At 42.0% G+C, this 22,942-nt stretch overlaps 1 protein-coding gene across 1 annotated transcript; it reads left to right on the forward strand.

The window, feature by feature from the left end:
* The first annotated feature begins 9,562 nt into the window (after nucleotides 1-9,562).
* rps10 (ribosomal protein S10) lies at nucleotides 9,563-13,868 on the forward strand. The gene is made up of 6 exons (XM_063208622.1): nucleotides 9,563-9,680; nucleotides 10,346-10,495; nucleotides 10,798-10,972; nucleotides 12,086-12,163; nucleotides 13,230-13,285; nucleotides 13,778-13,868. The coding sequence occupies exons 1-6, from the start codon at nucleotides 9,585-9,587 to the stop codon at nucleotides 13,817-13,819; spliced, it is 597 nt and encodes a 198-aa protein (XP_063064692.1). The 5' UTR covers nucleotides 9,563-9,584; the 3' UTR covers nucleotides 13,820-13,868.
* The last annotated feature ends 9,074 nt before the right edge of the window (nucleotides 13,869-22,942 follow it).

Raw genomic sequence — 22,942 nt, forward strand, 5'->3', positions numbered from 1 at the left:
TGATTTAGCTTCGTTTCTGCAAATACTCACTGAGAACAATTCAACTGAAACTGGTGCGTAGTATTTCATCTAAATTATGCAATAGGTTGTAGGCACCGAGAGAATGACACTGGCCATTGAAAGTCTATACGCAATGACAGACATGTTAATGCAATCGTGAGTAGGCTATTTTTGCATCCATCATATGATGTGCAAAACAGGACAATCCAACAATCTATTTTCAAGCAGCGATCAGAGACCACACTGCCCTTGCCAAATGCCTAACATCACCAGAATGTAGAAAACAGCACTTGGCTATTTGCTTTTGGCGCACTGAATCAGACGCTGCCATGATATTCAAAAACAAATGCACAAGATGGGGTCGAAAACAAGCTACCCCTTTACAAGTTGTGGCATGTCCGTTGAACAACCGAGCCCGATGCCTATTCCACCCAGACTTGCAAATCATAAACCACCTACCAGGAATGTGATGTTTTTATCGCAGGTTTCGTATTTATAAGGATTCTCCTCTCTCCGACGCACGGACCGAAGGTGACCCTGCCGCTGCCAGTGAGTCTCTCAGCATCCACAGATCACGATGTATGCAGCAAGGGGGAGCTGCTATGCTTGCAGGCTAGAACTAGGCACTGGCAGGCAGGCGCGCTTCGTGGATGGGGGATGGTTCCGCTCAGCTCAGCGCATGGCTGTCGTTACTTGCTGCTGCAAATGATGACGAACTGGTGGGGGAACACCACGTTTTAAGGCCGTCTAGGAGGTAGCCATGAAAACGTGGGAATTCGGCCATGAATTTTAGTTTTTTTTTTCTCCAGCATTGCACGTGCAGAGAAGAACGGAACAAAGACAGGTTTGATATGACAAACACGATCCTGCCGTTGTAGTTTATGCCATGGATAATATCAAAATCATTTGCAAGCTATTAGCGATATAATATCAACCATAATAGCAGCAATAGCAGTAGCAATAGAGATAATAGTAGGAAGAACAAAAATGACATATAAATGTTGTATTTATTATACATACTACAGTATCATAGTTAAAAATGGAAAATCAAACACTCAAATCTAGACACCAGCCAAGTATCCTGAATTCATTGTGCAGGTCATAGGCCTACCAGGGCCTTGGGTCTAACAAGACAGCCCAAAAAAGTGTCCCATTTAAATCTTAACTCGGAGACAGATAAAAGACTCAACTTAAACCTGACCGTAAATCTGCAGAGATGTGTGCCCAATTCCCACCCAGAGTAAAATAAGAACACAGCAAAACAAAGAGAAATCAGCTATTTGTAATTCCCTTAGGCATACTCTTAGACAACCATTTTCACTGTTTGCGTTTCCCAGTCCTATGCTTGTGTGACGCAGGTGTTCCTGCACAGTTCACCCCCCTCGGGGCGCGAACTTACCACTTTGTCAACTACATTGGTTCGGCGATGGGAGGCACAGTACGAGCGTGCTGAGCTAAAGGGTTGGTCCGATAGCCCAACGCTACCACACTGTATTGAAGCTTCGGGAGGGAGGTTTACTGATGTTCCAAGCCACACTGCCAGTTGGCCTCTGTTACACTCTCTCCCCTAAACCTCACTCCCATCCCGGGTCAACGGCACCACTGTGACGGAGGTGTTCCTGCACAGTTCGTCCCCCTCGGGGCGCGAACCTGCCATCTCGTCAACTACATCGGTTCGGCAATACGAGCGCACTGAGCTAAAGGGCCGGTCAGATGTGAGTGAGCTGGTAAGACTTACCCATCCCTTATGGATTGTCATCTGTTTTGGTATACAGTGGCAAGGTCTTTGCAAATCACTAAATATGTTCTTCCTAGGTGTAGTGCAACCAAGGTCACTGCTATCCGGCTTACGGAACCAGTGTGATGGAGGTGTTCCTACACAGGCCGCCACTGGGGAATCGAACTACAACTCGCTGGGGAGCACAGGTGCAGAACCACGGAGCTAAAGGTCTAGCAGTCTGATAACGGTCTCTATCACATCTGTACGTGATTTCAGAAGGGATGTCTATTAACAACCCGCTGCCAATATCTGCTATGGCATCCATTACGTACACTAGCTATGGAGAGAGGAGGCAGGCCTCGTCTGGCAAGCCCAGGCCTCTGAGGCAAACGTACACTGACCACAACACAGGAGTCAAACTTGTTTTCATGCATGACGGTCAGAGTGGACCAACAACATTATAGTCACTCTATCACTCTAAGGATTCAACTCAACTTAGTACCTCCAGTCCTAGCGGTCACGTTCACATCTGTTTGAAGTTTCAGGTGGGAGGTGTACCAACATTCCACCACAAAAATCTGCTAGTTGGCATCCGTTAAACTAGCGCTGGGCGACATGGAATTATTTATCACGAACAATTATCACGTTATCGATTATTACTTTATATCACGGTAACGATATGACGATATACCATAAGTATGCATGTTTCCAGTTATTCTCTTTATTTTCTCTTTATTGTGTCATGTCGTTAAAGGTACACTGTGCAGGAAATGGTCAAAAAAGGTACAGCAACTATGCAGCTCATTGAAACGGGGTTGTCTATTGCCAAATTTGATCTTTTCATGAAAGTTTACTTAGTAATAAACTAATATTTTCTAATATGGCCCAAGTATAGTCATTTTTGCAGCTAAAAATGGCTATTTGTGGAAATGGCGGACCATGGAGAAGATCCCCCTTTTCATGTATGAAAAGTGCAATTTTTCGAGTCATAATGAATACCTAGAATTTGACGGTGGTGGTAAGTATTCATGAAAAAGGTAACATTAGTGAATGGGTAGAATGAATCCTGGAAATAAGCAACTAAAAATCTCACACAGTGTACCTTTAAAAAAAGAATTGATATGAACTTAGAGCGTGCATAATAACAACACAAAATTCGATTAAAAGGTATATTAGCTGTAATAATAGGTAAAATACGTTAATCACGATAGAAACGATAGAGCAGAAAGGCCACGATAGACACTTTTCTATCACAAAAAGGATATATAGGCCCATTGAAAACAATAGAATAAGCCCTACCGTTACAAACTTTCAACTTCAACTTTTCAACTTTATTGTCCCCAGAAGGGGCGATTAGGTGTGCAGCAAGTCATAAGCACATAAAGACAGCAACAACATATACCACAGGACAGATATAAAGTGCAGTGGTCAATAAAAGGTTAAAATAACCATAAATATGGTTATAAAAAAGATAAAAAACACATGAATAAATAAAATAAATTACAATAGCAATGGGGAGGAGACCCGCCTCGTTTGGCTATAGGCCTACAAACCCAGGCCTCTGAGGTGCCAAACTCACACTGACCATGACACGAAATCAGACATGTTGGCATGAGAGTCAGAATGGACCAACAACATTATATTAGTCATAATCACTCTATCACACTAAGGGTTCAACTCAAAACTAGTACCTTGGACCTAAGGCCCGAATCCAAATCCGGCCCGGGCATCGCAAACATTTGGCCCACCACAAGGTCAGAACAAATGAAAACATAAATGCGTGTGGTTTTTGATCACTAAACCGTCAGTGGGTCATATCTCTCGAAAGCATTAACAGAGAGTTAGATCTTATGCTAACAGTCACATTACAGACATTGACAAGAAGGGAAAATGGAAAAGCGAAAATCTGTTCTCTCCAGACATCTAACATGTTTCTCATTGGTTGGGGCATTGGTTTGGCCCACAGCGTCATTTGCTCTACAATTTGGCTCTTGGAGAAAAATAATCGGAGACCACTGATCTAGTACCTCTCGGCCTCTCCTTTTGCTTCTGGCCTCGTGATGCTGGGCAAGACGTCAATGACAATCAAAGTTTTATTTAAAAGCACAATTCAAAGGTCATCTGATTTCTCATTTGCAATCGGGATGTTGAACGGGGAAAAGCCCACCAAAAGGTTGCTCTACCTTGGCTGACATGCGGGGACACTATTGTTTTCTGCACGGAGGCAGGGCGTCAGGGAAGCACAATATCACAAGCAAATGGAGAGGACGGGAAGTCTCAAATGGACCCTGGTGATGGACTCCGTCCTCAGCCTGTACTTGTAGCCTCGCATTTTGCTGACGCCCCGCCTACGTGGAGAAAGCAATCAAGTTTCCCAGCTGTTAGCCTAGCCACAACATTTTTTGGGGGACTATTCTTCATTCAACATCCCATTTGCAAATGAGGAAATGACATTAGAATTGAGCTTTTGCGAGATATTGAAGTGCAATGCTGTTGTCGGTGACGTCATCACGAGGCCACGAGGAGGCAAGTGAGCAAGGGAGGAAGGGAGTCCGCGTATTGGAATCCACCCTGGGTGTCAACATCCCTGGCCTGGCAAATCAGACTGAACAGTATGGCATCACGCCATTGATGAAGCTACTGTTGTAGTGAACCAATGGTTCTTAATTGGAATAGTCTTGGGACCGACAAATAGGCCTACACCACAGGTCCATGCCCCACCCGGTGCACGTAGTTGCAGCGGCTCCTTACTCTCCCGAACTTGCAGTGTTCATTTGTTGTTAATTATGTGCTTTTCGGAATGTCTATCGACGGAAACTACGTTGGAACACGTACAGTCGGCAGCAGCTGTTGCAGTTGCTCATGTCGAAAACTACAGACCTGTCTCACTGCTTCCCTTCCTATCCAAGACGCTAGAAAGGGCAGTTGCAAAGCAGGTCACCAACTTCCTAAACCAGAACGGATTACTGGACCCAAAACAATCTGGTTTCAGAAGTGGACATTCAACTGAAACTGCATTACTCTCAGTGACTGAAGCTCTAAGGACTGCAAGAACGGAAGGAATATCCTCGGTCCTCATCCTACTAGACCTGTCTGCAGCCTTTGACACAGTCAACCACAAGATCCTCCTGAGGATACTCACAGCCATGGGAATCACAGGCGTTGTCCACTCATGGTTCAACTCCTACCTCTCTGGACGCACCTTCAGTGTGTCATGGCAAGGGAAACTGTCTATGACTCACACCCTCTCCACAGGCTTACCCCAAGGATCAGTGCTGGGACCCCTTCTGTTTGCAATATACACCTCCTCCCTGGGAAGTGTCATTCAAACACATGGGTTCTCCTACTACTGCTATGCTGATGACACCCCGATGTACCTGTCGTTCCGTCCAGGGGACACCACGGTTTCGGAACGCATCTCTGCCTGCCTCACCGATTTGTCAACATGGATGAAGGACCACCACCTACAGCTGAACCTGGCCAAGACAGAGCTCCTGGTGATCCCAGCTAAAGAGTCGCTCAGTCACAACATCAACCTCAAGATAGGCTCCACCATCGTGACCCCAAACAAAGTCGCCAAAAACCTTGGCGTCATGATTGATGATGAGCTGTCATGCTCCAACTACATCAACTCAGTCACCCGGACCTGTCGATTCCAGATGTCCAACGTAGGGAATATCAGACCTGTGCTGACACAATATTCTACACAACGACTGGTGCAGGCCACGGTCCTGTCCCGCGTTGACTACTGCAACTCACTCATGACAGTTCTACCTGCTTGTGCGCTAAAACCTCAGCAGATGATCCAGAATGCGGCGGCACGGTTGATATTCAATCAACCCAAAAGGACCCATGTTACTCCTCTATTTATTGAGTTGCACTGGTTACTGATCGCCGCCCGGATCAAGCACAAGGCATTGACCCTTGCCTACAAAACCATCACAGGGACGGCCCCAGCTTATCTGAAGGACCTACTAACGCCTTATGTTACTGGAAGAGAACTGCGCTCATCCAGCACAAGCCGTCTGGCTCTGCCATCCAGTCACTCTAGGTACTCCCAGTCAAGATTGTTCTCCGTTGTGGTACCCAAGTGGTGGAACGGTCCCCCAAAGGCAGCAAGACTAAGCACATCTCTTGCAGCCTTCAAGAAACAACTAAAGACCTTCCTCTTTCGAGAGTATCTACTAGACTAATGCTTGAGCTGGCCTTGCCCCAGGGCTGACTCCTGACATGATGTTTAGTTTAGTTTAGTTTAGTTTGTGTGTGTGTGTTTGTGTGTGTGTGTACTCGTTATTTACTCTATTAAAAAAAAAAAAACTAACCCCTCTTTGCAACTGCACTTGTTGTTCTGTATATCTCCTGTGCACTTTGTATTTGCTTGTGATGTTGGCTTGATTATGTCCTCTTTTGAAAGTCGCTTTGGTTATAAAGCATCTGCCAAATGCAATGTAATGTAATGTAATACGTAATGTGTGTCCTCTACATGTCTTCTGTTGTCCAGTCTGGCAACTTTAAATGTCTGTATGTGTACTGTCTATGTCTATACTGTCTATGTCCATACCTAAAGTATGTCTATGTCTGCATGGGAAAGTAAGGAATTTCAAATTGTTTGTATGACCAGTGCAGTGCATGTAAAAAAAATTGACAAAAAAAACGACTTGACTTGATTTGACTTGAGGACCCCTCCCCGACCCACCAGCTAAACACTGTTGTAGTGAACCAATGGTCAGCAGCGCTCAAACGGCTTTACTGCTTTCCTGAATGTAATTGTGCAGCACAGCCACGTCTTCACCGTGATCCCCAAATCCTCCACAAATGACTCACACACACACACACACACACACACACACACACACACACACACACACACACACACACACACACACACACACACACACACACACATTCCCACATTCTCACATTAGCTCTGGAGGCTCTGATGGATACGTATTTCCACACTTGGAGAATATAATGCAAAGCAATACGTGGTATACTATAGCATTTGTCCTGTAGGCCAAACAGGTATGAGTCATTATACTAGGTCAACTGAAACAACAACAACAACAACAACAATATTTCATTGATCATACATCTTCCAGACATCTATGTGCCATTAAGGAAATGGTAATCTCTCTAACCACCACTATCACCTGGGTGAGGCACAGTATATGTAGTGTCTAATAGTTTGAGGTTGAGAGATTAATTAATCCAGATTAAATTGATCAGATTGGGACTTGCAATACATTATCTTTGCTAAGGTGAAGCACGAGTCTGACCCTAACTGCCTTCCAAATCATTTATCATAACCCCCCCCACCCCCACATTTCAAAACCTGATGATTTAACTTTTATTAGTTGTGTTGTGTAAATCCAAATGACTTTAATGTACTTAATTTGCCACGACGAACAGTTATACACAGTTTGCAGAAGCCTAATACTGTATCATCTTGTGTGTATCTATTTGGTCAGAGCAAATTACTTGACCTTTAGAAAATTCTATCAAAAGTGTTCTCAGTGGGTGCAGTAGTATCATTAGCACTTATATACACACTAAAAGCCAAGTTCTCCCTATAGGTCTGGCAAAGGTAAAGGCTGTTTGTTCATTGTTAATATTATATTATATTATCATGCACTGACGTCTTGTAAATAATATTATACACAATGATAGTTGATGAGCCTCTCGGAGGCTGATGAGGTCCTGACACTCTGGTTGGAACTATAATGAAACTCTTTGTGAAGCATAAGTACCCTGCAACCTGAACTACACTGAAATATTGATGACAAAGACACGCTGAGGAGGACAGAGGTCAATTGATGAATTGAGTGTTGTTACGTGGGGCAGCAGCAATATGATATGTTGCATATGACATATGGAAAACAACTTTATAGGAATAGGATACAAAAGTGAAGATTTGAACAGAGAGAGAGAGAGAGAGAGAGAGAGAGAGAGAGAGAGAGAGAGAGAGAGAGAGAGAGTAAGGTTAGGGGAAAAAAGACTGAGGTTAAATAGTTAGGCCTATGCCTTATTGCACCCACAGCACCCCTTGGAAAACATTTTAGTAATTCTTTTAGTATTTCTTTTAATTCTTGACTCAAGAACAGTTTCAAAACAGTATGTGTGAGTCATAGTTTTATCCATAGCAGGACAATCATGAGACAGTGAGTAGCACAGGACACTTTGTGGCCAGGGTCATAAGTTTGAAACCCTACACACTCATATAGGTTGGGGAAGTGATCAATGAGTGTACTCAATATTTCACTATGAGTTACCCTGAGCATGATGGCACCATCCCCATACACGGCTCCCAGTCGCTTTTGGTTAGATTGAAAAACCTGGGATCTAAATATTACTAAAACAGGAGCGTACCTATATTCCCCGGGTCCTATGTTCCCTGGTCTTTGTATGAGACCGGGAACTTCGAGGCCATTTTTCTAAAAAAGGGTTCTATGTTCCCCACATTGTATCTAACCCTTCCCAAAACCATCCCTAAACCTAACCTGTCAGTAATGCAATGTTTCTGAGTTGTAAATTTGTGCCCTGACCAAAACTATCCCTAAACCTAACCTCTCACAGGTGCAACAACAACCTGTGCTTTGCCATGCGGCAGCAGTCTACTTGGAAACAGCGGGGAACATTGAACCCCAGTTCCCCGATTGCAGGGAACATAAGACACAGGGAACATAGGACCCGGGGAACATAGGAATGCCCCCACAAAAACAGTGACTGTCACAGTAACTGAGACTGAGATGGAGAGGCCATCACAAGCGCAGGGTTTCCCACAGCACTTTTAGTGAAAGTGAAAGCCCACCTGAGAAACTCCTTAGTCATTGTGACACAGGACTCCACAGCACACAGAGCACAACAAAATTCTGTTTTATGCCTCACCAGTGCAAGGGGACAGCAGCCCCAAACAGCACTCATAAGTTTACCAACCGCCCTCCACTTCAACAGAAGCATACTTTCTGCTATTATTGATTATTCTGTATGATTATTATAAAGCTTATGGTGTGAGTGCCTCTATTCACTTTGAATGGGCCTTCCCAATATAGGCCTACTGTTAATGGGTCACCTTGACAACCAACAACCCCCACTTTGGTCCCCTGAAAAGATTTTGTAGCCTATTTCAATGTATTTTTCGATTTTTAAAGCTGCTATACAAAAATTGTGCAACCTAATCATTACTTGTGATTCACAATATTGAGGATAGACTTTTATTTGATCATAGTTTTATACAGGCCCAGGCATTGAATAGTTTGACAAAGCAGAGACTTTTCATTTGGCCGACTCAGGAGAACATTACCTAGGCCTATGTTTGTTTTAGACAGAGCATTCTGACTGGAGAGGCATTGGTGCATGGTTTGGAAGCTGCAAACAAAAGAAAAGCACAACAGACAGAGTACCTACAGCACAGGGAATTTGTTGGCGAGACACTTATACGCTATGAAGACGATGCTAGAGAGGCCTGAGAATAGAACAACCTAGAGCCCAGGCCTGACCTATGTTTGTGAATCTGAGAGGCCTCGCCCACCCCACTCCCCAACACACACACACACACACACACACACACACACACACACACACACACACACACACACACATTGTGCAATAAAGTGTCTCCAACAAGTATAATGAGATAGGCTATACATTTTCTTCAATCTTCAACATGCAGTAGGCTATAGGGCGCAAGCTTTCAGGCCACTAGCAAAAATGGCAACTTAAGCCTACAAATGTGAGATTAGATTAGTTCGATGTTTAATCTTTCATATTTGATCTATATTATTCTTTATTCTCCCCATTAAAACAAATCTAGTTTGTTCTTGTAAAAACATTATCATTGAAAGAATATCTGTCAGGCGTGGGCCTAATGGCACCGCTAGGGCACCATTTCCACTTCCATAAATGCTGTCCTCCGCGCATGCGCAACCCCTTTTCTGCTCCGGTGTCACAACAGAGCGACAAGGTAAGAGAATTTCTGCGAGGAGAATCTTCAAAAATCTCGAACATCTCTTATTTCTGAGCGTTTTCGCAGTAGTATGACTTTACACTGTTATACATGGATAACGCCCAATAAGTTATTTTATCGGTGATGTTGTCAGAATAAGTAATTATTAAATCCCCACTGGCCCGACATGATGGCTAATGCAAGATGGCAGAATGGTCCCTGTTTGAGGCTTCTGATGTGGTTTCTCTTATTCATACAGCACGATGTACTCGACAATGTACATGGTTCATTAATGTTTTATCTTCTGAGGAGAGTAATATCTCGGTTAGTTGGCATTGTTGCATTGGAGAGTTGGTCGGTAAACTACTAGGCTAATGGTAGCTAGTCGCTAGCGAAGCCGGGATGTTGGAGGAATACTTGGCACTGGCAGTGTAGTTTTGTTTTCCTGTCATTTTTCAATAAGGGATGTTTGTCGGTTTGTACAATACCAATATACCGGTCTGTCCCTCTCTGTTAGTTGTGCGCATTTCCATCGAAACAAATTTCTAGCATCACGAAAAGCCCACTAGTTAGAACTTCCGGGTCATTGGCAGGCTACATAGCGGGAGCATGGAAGCATTTTCTCAGGTCTGTAAAATGCTGAAAAGCCCTCGGCTACATTAACTGCATGTCTTTCTTCATAGATGTTGATGCCCAAGAAGAACCGCATCGCCATTTACGAGCTCCTGTTCAAGGAGGGAGTCATGGTGGCCAAGAAGGATGTCCATCTGGCCAAGCACCCTGAGCTGGCCGACAAAAATGTCCCCAACCTGCACGTCATGAAGGCTATGCAGGTTTGTGAAGCACTATATTCAATGCTTGTATGTGTAAGAGGTTGTATGCTTAACAAACGGTGTATGTGTATGTAGCTGTGAAGAACATGTACTTCTGGAGCAGTGGTGAAAATCATTGTTGTAACAAATACTCTGTGGCTGTGTGAGCATGAACACGAGTGAGTGTGCATGTATTTGGAATGTAAAAGGCATTTCGCACCAGATTTTTTTTTTAACATGGGTGGAACTGCTGTCAATGTGAGATGCCTTGAGTGTCTAACACTTGAGCTTACTGTTTTTGACCTTCTGTTTCATCCCCTTAGTCTCTGAAGTCGTGCGGGTATGTGAAGGAGCAGTTTGCCTGGAGGCACTTCTACTGGTACCTGACTAATGAGGGCATCCAGTACCTGAGGGACTTCCTTCACCTGCCCCCAGAGATTGTGCCCGCCACCCTCCGCAGGCAGACTCGCCCCGAGACCGCCAGGCCAAGGCCCAAGGGTAAGGCAGATCTTTCAATTATGGCTTTAGCATTTGCAAGCCCTAAAAGTCAACCAAAGTTCTTCGTAGCCTTCTAATGTACACGGCTATTGACCGATGACCCATTCTCTTGTCAAACCAAATGTTGAAACGAAAACGGGGCCTCACGATTGTGGAATATAAACTGAAGTAATTGAAAAGGGGAAAGTTACACCCCAGGCATGATACAATATCTGACTAGTGCAGTGATGGAGAGCTTGTTTGTCTCATGAGTCAGACCATTTGGAGCTGTTTGAACTAGGTGTTTTTTTTAATCCTCAGAATTCGTTCAGGGTATTGCTATGATCAGTCTTCGGTGCTTTGTTAAAAGGCTGGTTTAGATGGAGCCTTGTCCAGGCATCCTGCAAGTGCCTCGTTTGTTTGTTGGCAGCTTGCCTTGGTTATTGTGTAATTCAATATTGGAAATGCCCAGTTGCAACAAGTTCTGATGAGATGTCTTAGTAAAGCTATGCATCCTTTGGTGGTGCTTGGGTCAAAATGTGTGCTTTTTGTGAACTCATTGAGCTAGTAGGATGCTTGTTATGTTAACGTACTTGTAGACACTGAATTGGTGGATTTCAATGGATGGATTTAAATGGAATGTTTGGATGGATTTGCTGTTTCGATTAGCTGTTTCAGCTAGTTTGTAGGCAACTCTTGAAAAACAACTAAGACTTTCCAAAGTGAAGTTGGTAAAGGCATAATTGTTTGACAAGTTTTTTTTTTGAAAGAGTTTATAGAATATTAGTGATAATTATATCTGGGGTTTCTTTTACACTATGCTAAATTGCTTGCTAAATGCATATGTACAGAAATTGGGGCATGGAACTTAAAGAAGAAAAGTAAATATGACAAGGTGCACACACCACATGGTTAGTACTCAACCACCGGGGGATGTAGTATATTGGTACAACCAAAATGCAGTGTGCTCTGTGGTGTATGCTGACGTGATGGGGAAGGGGCCAAAACCTGGTAGTTGCAAGTTGTATTTTCAGTTTCAAACATCAAGTGTGGAATCTACTGGCACTTAATGGCATCATGGATGTGAACCGGAAGACTAAAACGATTGAATTTTTTCCCCTTTTCCCCCCTCAGGTCTGGAAGGCGAGAGGCCCGCTCGTCTGGCACGCGGCGAAGCAGACAGAGACGCTTACAGACGTTCTGGAGCACCTCGTGAGTACCGCTGACCTGCGCTGTGCATGACGATGAACACAAGATACCTCAGAGTTCAAATGCCGTTAGTCAGATTGCCACCAATTTGACCATGCGATGTACATTATTGTCCTGTAGGTGGTGGTAACATGCAGGGTGCGATTTGTAGAGGGGGGTGGGGAGGTTTGTCCCCCCCTTCTGGTTTTGATATCGCCACTTTTTCTACATGATTTTAATCCCAGTTCAATGTAATTCCACTGATATTACTTAAAATCTGAAACAAATTCCCCCTTCTGGTTTTCCGACAAATCACACCCTGGTAACATGTAGGCTATGTAAAATATCAACTCCGCCAAGGTGATGTCGCTCAGGGTTTGGCCATCCCAAAGGGCTGAACACAGCACCTAGTGTTCATATCGGTGTGCCATGCACTGACGAACACAACTACAGTTATAACTTCCAGTATGTTGTCTGCAAGAATTCTTTGGCATAGAAGCAAGCTGTGGTGCTGAACTTACAAATTCAAAGTAGTCCTTTAATGTAGCCCAAATACATTTTAAGAAGGTAGAGAATGCGCACACATTAGTGGTACAGGTGCTCGACAAAATAAAGTAACTGGGCTGAATGATAGGAGTCCGCAACACTGTGAATGCTCCCAGTGATTTATTTGCTCCACGTTTCGGACCTAAGTCCTTTTTCAAGTGCAACCAAGTGTTGCGGACTTCTATCATTTAGCCCAAATACATTTGACAGAAAATAAACATGTTTATGTAGCACATGGTATTAACTAACCTAATATTTATTATGCCAGGAAAATGATACAGGAGGTCATTCAAAATGTAAATTTGCTAAATGCAAAGGCTTTTTCTTATTGCACATGTTTTTTTTTTGGGGGGGGGGCGGCATGTGTATTAAATTGTTACACACCACAATAACATTGTTGCAAGCTTTTTGATGTCCTGTTAAATTGTGGTGTGTATGTAACAAGGTTGTTATCCTGTGATATCGAGGTATGTATGTAACAAGGTTGTTGTCTTGTGTGATATCGAGGTATGTATGTAACAAGGTTGTTGTCTTGTGTTTACAGCTGGTGCTGACAAGAAGGCTGAGGCCGGAGCTGGTTCAGCTACAGAATTCCAGTTTGTAAGTCATTTCCCCATTTCATTTTACATTGGGAGTCCTTTATCGCTACAAAATTGTAGTATTTTGGATTGGTTTAACTGTATAGGACCTGAAGCAACCAACAGGTCACCCTAATCTTGTTGAAGCTTGCCTTGATCGTAACCAACTTAATCTATACACAAAATGTAATCTGTTATAGTTTTGTAGGACATCTGTAAACCTTTGCCTGCAGGTACCTGAAAAGGCTTCATTTCAGATAGGTTTGGGATTGGTTTCACTAAAGGAAACGCCCTATAGGATATCCTCTATTAAGGCCAATCAATCTAATAGCAATAACCCATTGCATATAGGCAATAATACAAAGGGCATTACTGTAAATTGTTAGTGTTGTGAAAGGTCTCTTCAAAGGCATCTGTTAAAGCTGCCTACAGAGTGTTTTTCCTTTTGCTTGAGGTGACGTGTGTGGGAGTAGAAGTGAGTAGTGGTGTAATGATTCCTCTTTCTGTTTTACAGAGAGGCGGATTTGGCCGTGGAAGAGGACAGCAACCTCAGTAAAGCAGCAGTGGATTTATGTAAAATAAAAACTTCGAAACAAAAAAGGAAAGTGTTTCAGCGTGTTGGTTTCGAGTGAATACATTGCCACAACAGGAATAAGGACTCAAAGGTCATGGTGTGCAAACCATAATGAACTAATACTGCCATCTGCTGCGTGGGATGATGGTTGCTTGTTATTCAAAGCTGGAAAGTGTACGATGCACAGCTATTTGTCAAATAACGTTTGCTCAAATTTGAGGCGAAACCAGTGCCAGAAATGTTTGAAATCAGAACACATTTAACACTGACTTAAGAGCGGTGTCATTTGCCCTGTCGAAGGTAATGTTTTGCAAATCGAAGTGAATGCTAAAGAAGGCACAAAGCTTTAAGACTGGAAGCATTTTGTAGAAAACGACTCAAATGGACAAGGTGTTTGACCTGGCTGTCTCACCTAACTTAAGTATGTGGAGAATGAGGTTGGTCTTGCAAAGATTGAATTGATTTCCCAGAACGGTGGACAAAAAAAATCATGTTCAGGTCAAGATTTATTGATCAGTTATCCATTAATCTCTATCAATGAAATTCATCTATCCATACATTTATCCGTGACTGTAGCTGCACAATAGTTACGCAAGACTTGAGGTGCTTCTCTATGGTGCTCAAATCTGTGTACACTAAAACAAACCACGTTTTATCAGCATTTGGGGCTTGTCTTGGGCACAGGCAAGGGGGGCTTTAACAAAAAACAAAAACCCCATTAAGAACCTCTGCTTCAGACAATAGGGACCCTCCGAAGGTAAAGAGAAATTGTGACCCCTTCAGTAATGTACATTTGATGCCAATAGCACTGCAGTTGACAGGTGTATTTGCTCTTTGACGAAAACACAACTACACAACATTGCTATGATGGCAGAGTCTGAAGTAACCAATTGAGACTTGATCATAATCATTTTGGTGACTTTAATGTTGTAACGGAGACTCTGTGGTTAACACAACAAAGGGAAATCAAACCCTTATAGAAAAAAAGGTTGATTATACAGAAATGTGCAGGCATGAGGCACAAGCATACACAGTGATGGTGTATAGCCACTTAATAGAAACCCAATGGCATTTAAATAATCATTTTGCTGGTAAGGAATGGCTCTATTCAGTGCCTAGTTAGGTGAACCCGTGTTTTCTCCTGCCCAGAGTAATAAAACCAGGAGAGGAGGCAACACTATAGATCACATCAGAGCCATTGAGGAAAGAGTTCAGCTGATCCTATTGACCTTAAAGGTGCATTGTGCAATAATTTTAGTACTTTGTTTTCAGAAGTCACACTAAATTCACAAATGTTACTTTTTTAAACAATACCATCAAATTCTAATTCTTCATTATGTCTGATTTTGCTAAACATGCATTTTATAAGTCACTTATGCAGACAGCTAGGCATGCATTAGTGACTAATATGAAAACCTAAAAAAATAAAATGTTACCAGAACCTTTATAGATAGCTGACATTATGCCAGGTGGCTGGACTTTAAAAGCCCATTTGAAAGGATGGAATTATAGTTTAATTTGTTATTAAATCCATACCTTGGGTAGACTAGCAAATAAGGCTGTCTGCCAGTTTCTTAAAGGCAAGAATTTTGTGAAAAGTAAATGAAACTGACGAGAGGTCAAATGCAATATTGAAATGACATTGTTACCCAGTGGTCAACTTTGGTTCTGTGGTTGCCTCTTGCGAATAGAAGGCCACTAACTAGAACTATTTCAATCTACGTGAATCACGTCACCAAACAACTTCCTGTACCCAGGGCCGGATTAAGATGGAAGGGGCCCCCTAGACTACAGGTTACTGTAGGGCCCCGCAAAGGGCAAATTTCACGACAAATTTACATAGTCATAATATGAGTGATTTTTTCAATATTACATCTTGTCAAAATTCCAACATTTTTCACTTTTGGCCGTTGAGGGGCCCCCTGGCAGGTGGGGGCCCCTAGGCTGCAGCCATATCTAGCCTGTGCATTAATCCGGCACTGGCTATACCCCGGTTGCCACAACTCTGAATTCCATGGCTTTGGATGACAGAGCATGCAAAAATACAAACGACCTGTTTAAGGCGAGTGAAAAAAAAAAGACAGAAGACATGTGAAATACTGGTTCTTTTATTTGTTGGCACAACTATTTTACAATCTTTAGTCTTTTCATAACAGTTTGATCTGTATTCTACAATAGTAATAAAAAGGGAGTATGGATTTTTTTTCTTCATGTTTTTCATTACATGTTCCAGCTTTTGACAGATTGCTCAAAGGGGACGTGAACTCATTCGGTGAAGCAAGTCCATGGATATGTAAAAACATGTCCTTCCAAAATGCCACATTCCTGGCAGTAAAAGGGCACCATCAACCAAACAAAAAAATATTTATAAATGAAATTAACCTCGGGGTGAAGAAAGAAAGCATTCTCAGTCTCAAACAGAGGGGGGCAAGGTAACCCACTGTATAGGAATCGGGAGACCCCAAAGCTCCCACACCTTGCCTCATTCCAAATGAGTTGTTGCTTTTACAGCGGTGCACATCACTGATGGCTTTCCCCGCCAAGGCTCCACAGCACAGCAAAGCTCCTATTGTCCAAATTCAGGTGACGGTGACATGACGTTTTGTCATGCGTGATTTCCAACATGGGCGGTTGCTAGGTCATAGGATCAAGAGATGGGGAAGAACTCGGTTGTGTGTGTTAGAGAGAAACAGACTCTGACTGAAGCTGTGTTGACTTTCAACATGGTGTAGGGCACCAATATAACACTGTCTGTCTGTGTTTAGTTACCCTGACAGCCTAACAGGCAGTTGAATTGAAATTAAGTTTTGTGAATTAGGTCAGGGGGGGTATTCCAAGAACATACTTAACCGATAAACTGGGCTACCCTGGGTTAACCTACAAGGAAGTGGTAAACTGCTAATAGATAGCCCACATGTGCCATTCAATTAAAACCATGAGGACTACAGGCTCTTCTATTGAATCATTTACCTTTACCTCAAGATGAACTTAGTTTAACCTGGTTTACCACGTAGCCAGGTTCTTGGAATACCCTTCTGATGCAAGGGGAAGAGATGATGGATTACAACTGCTATCATTTTATTCATGGGCAATTAAGAAAGTTAATTTAGGACATGCTGACAAACTGAACATATCAGTATTCACATTTTGTAGATTTTACATGAAACTGGATACTTGTGAACTGATTTCAATAACACCACTGTACACACTGTACAATTGGTCAGTCTATTGGTTAAGATGAGAAACAAAGATTTGAAGTAACCTTACTTACACAGCATGCCATCATCATGGGCTTCTCCTAAAACATTAGGCTTATGATGGATGGGTACGGTAACTTGTTTGTTTTGCCTTTTAAATTCCAATATCAGCTGTTGCACAGACAAGAACGGTCTTGTGACAAACCAGTACAAACACTATTTCCAGAAAGGTTTCATGAGGATTTTTCAGAGTGACAAGTTGACCTGACAGAGCAGAGCAGAAATGTACAAAGCAAAATGAATCTGAACTACAACATTAAATATGACACAGAGCTTTGGTAACTCCTGAGTCCCAGTAGTCAATGATCCAATTGGCACGTGTGAAGGTTGTGCATGTTTGCTGGGTTCCTGCTTTTGGGGTGTTAGTGGCATGTATCCTCTAACAGGCATTATGCAGTTCATATTTGTGTCCTCTAGGTGTCAGTATTTCATGCTCTATGTGTATAAGGAACAGTAGGTGGCCGAGTTCAATACCCGTGCATTGAATTTCACAATATAGATAGAACACTTAATTACATTACAAGTGCCTATATATGGGACCATTCAATTACATGTAATATCCGTGGCTTGTATTTTACGTTGAAGTAAGACGACAAAAGGTGTATTGGGCCCAAATGACACACAGACAAGCGGGCAATGCTTGGACTGATGACATGACAATATCAAGATATAACCCCAATTTGTACGTTTCGTTTCATTTTAGAAATGCATTGGTGCTCCTGTGAATTATTTGAAGGATGTCCATACTTCTTACACATGCATGAGCTGAACAGCAGGGAGTAATAATATAACAGTCAGCACAATTCTCCATGTTTTAAAACAATAGACTGTCCAATCATAGAGTCAATGTCAATCTCAATGTCTTTCTCAAAAAGAAAGAAACTAATTAAAGATGAATACGTCATATTTCTCAATGTGCATGTGAGTGTTTTTTCCAAATAAGGAACTGATAGAGAGAGATAAGAGCGCCCTGTGTGAGCGAACTTGAGTGTGGCGGTTGGCTTTACATATTGCCTTTTATACCTACATCTTCACAGCACTAGTAATGGAACCTTTTTTGCGCCTGGATATCAAGTGTGCTTGAAACCAATGGTACACAAGTTTTAATTCACCGTCTTAAAAACCTTTTCCAGCTCTGTATTCAAAATTCAATGGAGGAAACGCACAATGAGGGAAAAAAACACGATTTGAGTCTTCACATTTGTGCTGTCTGGTTTTAAATTGTAAATATCAACCAGGAGTACATTACTTTGTCTTTTACATTTTTAGCTCTTTTATACAAAAGTCTTGGATACAATATCATGAAATCGGCCAGCTATTCTTGATCACCTTTTAAGATACATCAACAAGTATAGTAATTGTTACACAGCTTGTTTTTTGCAAGTGTTTTCAGAGGCGCAATCCTATCAAATTGTACACGGAATTTCCACACTCATATAATTTTTCCTTTGCTTTCCACAGGTGTGATTATTATTAGTACACGGAATTAGAATAAACTGTATATTGGGAATTCCCTATAATTATTTGACAAATCTGACTCCTGCACATATTTTTAACTAGAGATGGTACTGTAGGTAAAGCTGTGACACAGCATATGGACCAGAATTGTATGAAGTAGAAGTAGTTACGGATGTAATTACAACACTAGTAGTATATTGCATGGTTAAAACCACATATCATACCATTAGTGTAATTACATCCATTAAAGTACTTCTACCTGCACTTCGTTCATACAACTCTAATATGGACTGCAATACGGGCTTTTTCCTCAGATATGCAAGGGTCGTATTGAAGGTTTTAAATTAGCAGGGGCAGAGCAAAACCTAGCAGGCAGAACTCTCCCATCACAACATCTGATAATATGTGGGATTATAGTGGTCGAGTATGCAGCAAAGTTTCCTATCTGTTGGACTATACAGAGCAGTTACAACTGCACAAGCTGGGACCCAAAAACTTTTTTTTTGTCAGGCTATATCGTTAATTTTTTTTTTTTTTGTACAAAGTTCACGTTTACGCTTTTGGACTTTCAAACACAGGCAGGGTGAAATTAAATTGGGAATTTAAAAGCATGGAATATATGTATGATGACAGGAACGTGGCGTGGGGGACATCAAGTGTCATCAGTTATGTGTTATGAGGGGGGTAGGGGCATTCAATGAAGCATTTTTGATCCATCAATAATAGTAAAATTATAAAACAAAATATCTAGAAATGTTTTTTTAAGACAAAAAAGAAAAAAAGTGCCTTCCAAGAGAGATCAAATTTTATCTAGTCAAAAATAACCAGAGATATCCAGTGTTAGATGGGAGACTACTACAATCACAGTGTAAACATTTGATTTTGAATATCAAAATGGCTGAAACCACGTAAAAAGCAAAACTGTGTCTTATCCCCATCAAGTGCCACGCGGGAGTCGACTAAAACACAGCAAAGTGCTTTAACCCGGCGGCTTCTCCACTGTCCTCACACTCGTTTCCCTGGCATGAGCACACACACACACTCACCCGCACCCACACACACACAAACGACCAACACACACCTCTTCAAGCAACACACACCTCGCTGACTTAAACCAACCATCAAACCCATGAATTACAATCAGCCGCACACACACACACACACACACGTGCACACACACATATACACACACAAGTGGTCACGTAATAGTAGACAAGTAAAATCATCATCATAATCTGCCATGATCATTGTAATACTAATAAAATAAATAAATAATTATGCAACAGAGAGAGAAGTACATGAGTAAAACAGGATGAAAGAGTAAGGGGTGGGTAAGGGGAGGGTGGTGGTGGTGGTGGTGAGGGGAGGAGACCTGGTGGACATGGGCTGGCTGACGTGTGAGGACCAAGATAATGGAGGTCTGTGCAGAGGCTTCACGTGTGCCAGTGCAGTTCAAACACACACACACACACACACACACACACACAATTTCCCAATGTCAAGTGTATGAGCCTTGGAAGTGTGTCAGCCTAATTAGTCACGTCCAGTGATTGGATACTCCGAGTTCACCAAAGAGTATCCAATCACTGGACATGGTTCGGAAGGCTGATGCACTTCGAAGGACGCAAATTACACTTTGGGAAATGCCCACACACACACACTCATACACATGCACACAGAGGTCATGTTGACACCAGGTTCAAAGAGTAAAATCCCTTCCACAAATTTGATCCAACCAGCTTTGAATCGGCTGATTGATGAGCACTCAAGAGCGGTAGATCAGCTGTGAGGTCACCTGTTTTGGAAGAAAACTGTGGCAGGGTTTTGGACTTTCTAAACTGGGCGTTGACACCTGTGCACGCGTCACGCTCACACACAGACAGCCGCACGTTCTATGCCCAGCTCACACAGGGAACAGAAAAAAAGGGGAACCTAGCCAATCAATGGGTCTGATACATAAGGCTCGTTTGCTATTGAGGTACATTTTTTGTTGTTGTTGTTTTTTCCTTTTGTTTTTGTTTTTTGCTGTCCCCAAAGCGATTCAGCATCTAGAAATAGGCTTCAATGGGCGTTAGTGGGTGTGAAATGATGGTTCAACTCTTAAATTCTTCAGTCAAAATGACAGATTCTATAAAGAAAAACAGAGACAATGGAAACCATTGTGTACATTTTTTTTCTTCTGGGGATTAGGAACTTAAGTTGTGATAGGCCACCGCTCATCTGTTTAGAAGGTGCAGGATTCAGTAGAAATTTCAGTATAAGAAGAAGACAATCCGCACACTTCAGGTCTATTTTTGTGCAAAGAAGCTTTACTTGACTTGCAAGCTTTCGGTCCTTAGACCTTCATCAGGCAGAGTGCATACAAACAGTGCTTGTGGTTAATATACATCATTATTGGCACCTGTGGTGCAGCACTCTGAGTCAGTGAAGCATTCTGGGAAATGTAGTGAAAGACAAACATGAAACATAAACAGAGAAAACAAGAACAAGTCCATGCTTTGCAGACATCAGGCATTAACCATCATAAAGCAGAGCACAAACAGTTCAAAATTAAATCCATATTTCTTAATTATATAAACACACTCATGTCAAAATCCTCGTTTAAACCTGATGGTTGCAATGCATTTAAAGTATATATCCAAAAAAGTTCTCTTTGGCATAATTTCCTGTCGATGTCACCTCCTCTGTGTAGAGTTACTTGCTCTATATACCTTGAAATCTAAGGGAAGAAAGAGGGTGTGACAAATCATTGAAATGACAAGCTACAGGATAGTTTTCATCTTTTCTCCTGATGGAGCTCTTATGTTCACTTATTCTTTGTTTCAGAGGACGGGTGGTTTTACCAATGTAAATTTTGTCACATGGGCATGTTAACATGTAAACAACATTTTTAGTGTTGCATGTGATTATTCCCTAATTCCAAACCTTTTACCTGTTCTAGGATGCTTAAAAGTGTTTGTTTTCACTGAACTATGACATTGAGCACAATTTCCACAGGGATAATTCCCGTCCTTGATTGGAGTCAACAGTGTTTGTTTTGGAGGGGGCAAGATGTTAGCTCTGATCAATTTATTGCGAAGGTTTGGTCCTCTTTTGTGAACAAAGAGAGGAGGGTCCTGGAAAAGTTCAGACAGGGCCGGATCTGTGGTTAGAATATGCCAGTGTTTCTCAACAGTTTTTTTGATAATGTGGGCCTGGGGAGTGAAGGTGGTAATACAGGAAACTGAAAAATGTTTATCTTTTTTTACACTTTTTTTCAGAAGGTCAACTCTGGACTTGGAAAGAGCATTCTGATATGCAGTATCCACACATTGAGCTGTATAGCCCCGTTTTAGGAACCGCTGCTTCATTTCTACTGCCTTCTCAATGAAGTCATTGTCAGAGTGGCAGAGTCTTCTTAACCTAAAAAATTGGCTTTTAGGTAGTCCATTTTTTAAAGCTCTTGGGTGTGCGCTGGTGGCCAAGAGAAAAGTGTTGCGATCAGTTTCTTTCTTATATAAGGTAGTAGTTAGACTCCCCTTATCTAGTATAATCCACATATCTAAGAAAGATACACGTGATTGGTCATATTCTAGAGTAAATTTTAAGTCAGAGTTACAACCATTTAGATATGTCCAAATGCTAACAGTTCTTCACTTGGTTCCTTGAAACAAACAGAAAACATCATCCAGGAAACGATACCATTTAAGGATTTTTTGACTAAAAGGGTTCATATCTGGGTTAAAGACAAACTTATGTTCAAAATACCCCACATATAAGTTAGCGTAATCAGGAGCAAAAGTGGAGCCCATAGAGGTTCCTTTCAGCTGTAAGAAGAATTCCCCTATAAATGAGAAGTAGTTTAGCTTCAGAACCATGGAGGCCAACTCAATAATAAAGTGACTAGGTGGGACATCTGTACGATCCTGGAGATAGAAGCCTAAGGTATCTAGTCCCCGGTCATGTGATATATTTGTATAGAGGCTCTCCACATCTAAGGTAACCAACAGTATGTCAGCAGGTAAATCTGTGATCTCTGAGATCTTATTAATAACATCAGTAGAATCCTTGACATATGATGGAAGTTGACAGACATAAGGCTTGATGAAGTGATCCACAAAATTAGATAATGGCTCTAAAAGTGAGTCACTTTTAGAGCCATTATCTAATTTTGTGGATCACTTCATCAAGCCTTATGTCTGTCAACTTCCATCATATGTCAAGGATTCTACTGATGTTATTAATAAGATCTCAGAGATCACAGATTTACCTGCTGACATAACTGTTGGTTACCTTAGATGTGGAGAGCCTCTATACAAATATATCACATGACCGGGGACTAGATACCTTAGGCTTCTATCTCCAGGATCGTACAGATGTCCCACCTAGTCACTTTATTATTGAGTTGGCC

Source organism: Engraulis encrasicolus, chromosome 10 (assembly GCF_034702125.1).
Source record: "Engraulis encrasicolus isolate BLACKSEA-1 chromosome 10, IST_EnEncr_1.0, whole genome shotgun sequence".
NCBI classification, from domain to species: domain Eukaryota; kingdom Metazoa; phylum Chordata; class Actinopteri; order Clupeiformes; family Engraulidae; genus Engraulis; species Engraulis encrasicolus.

Excerpts from the sequence above, each read along its gene's own strand:
- rps10 (XM_063208622.1), top strand. The coding sequence starts at position 9,585 with ATGGCACCGCTAGGGCACCATTTCCACTTCCATAAATGCTGTCCTCCG. Across the intron at positions 9,681-10,345 it reads TGTCACAACAGAGCGACAAG|ATGTTGATGCCCAAGAAGAA; the intron begins GTAAGAGAATTT and ends CTTTCTTCATAG. Across the intron at positions 10,496-10,797 it reads ACGTCATGAAGGCTATGCAG|TCTCTGAAGTCGTGCGGGTA; the intron begins GTTTGTGAAGCA and ends TCATCCCCTTAG.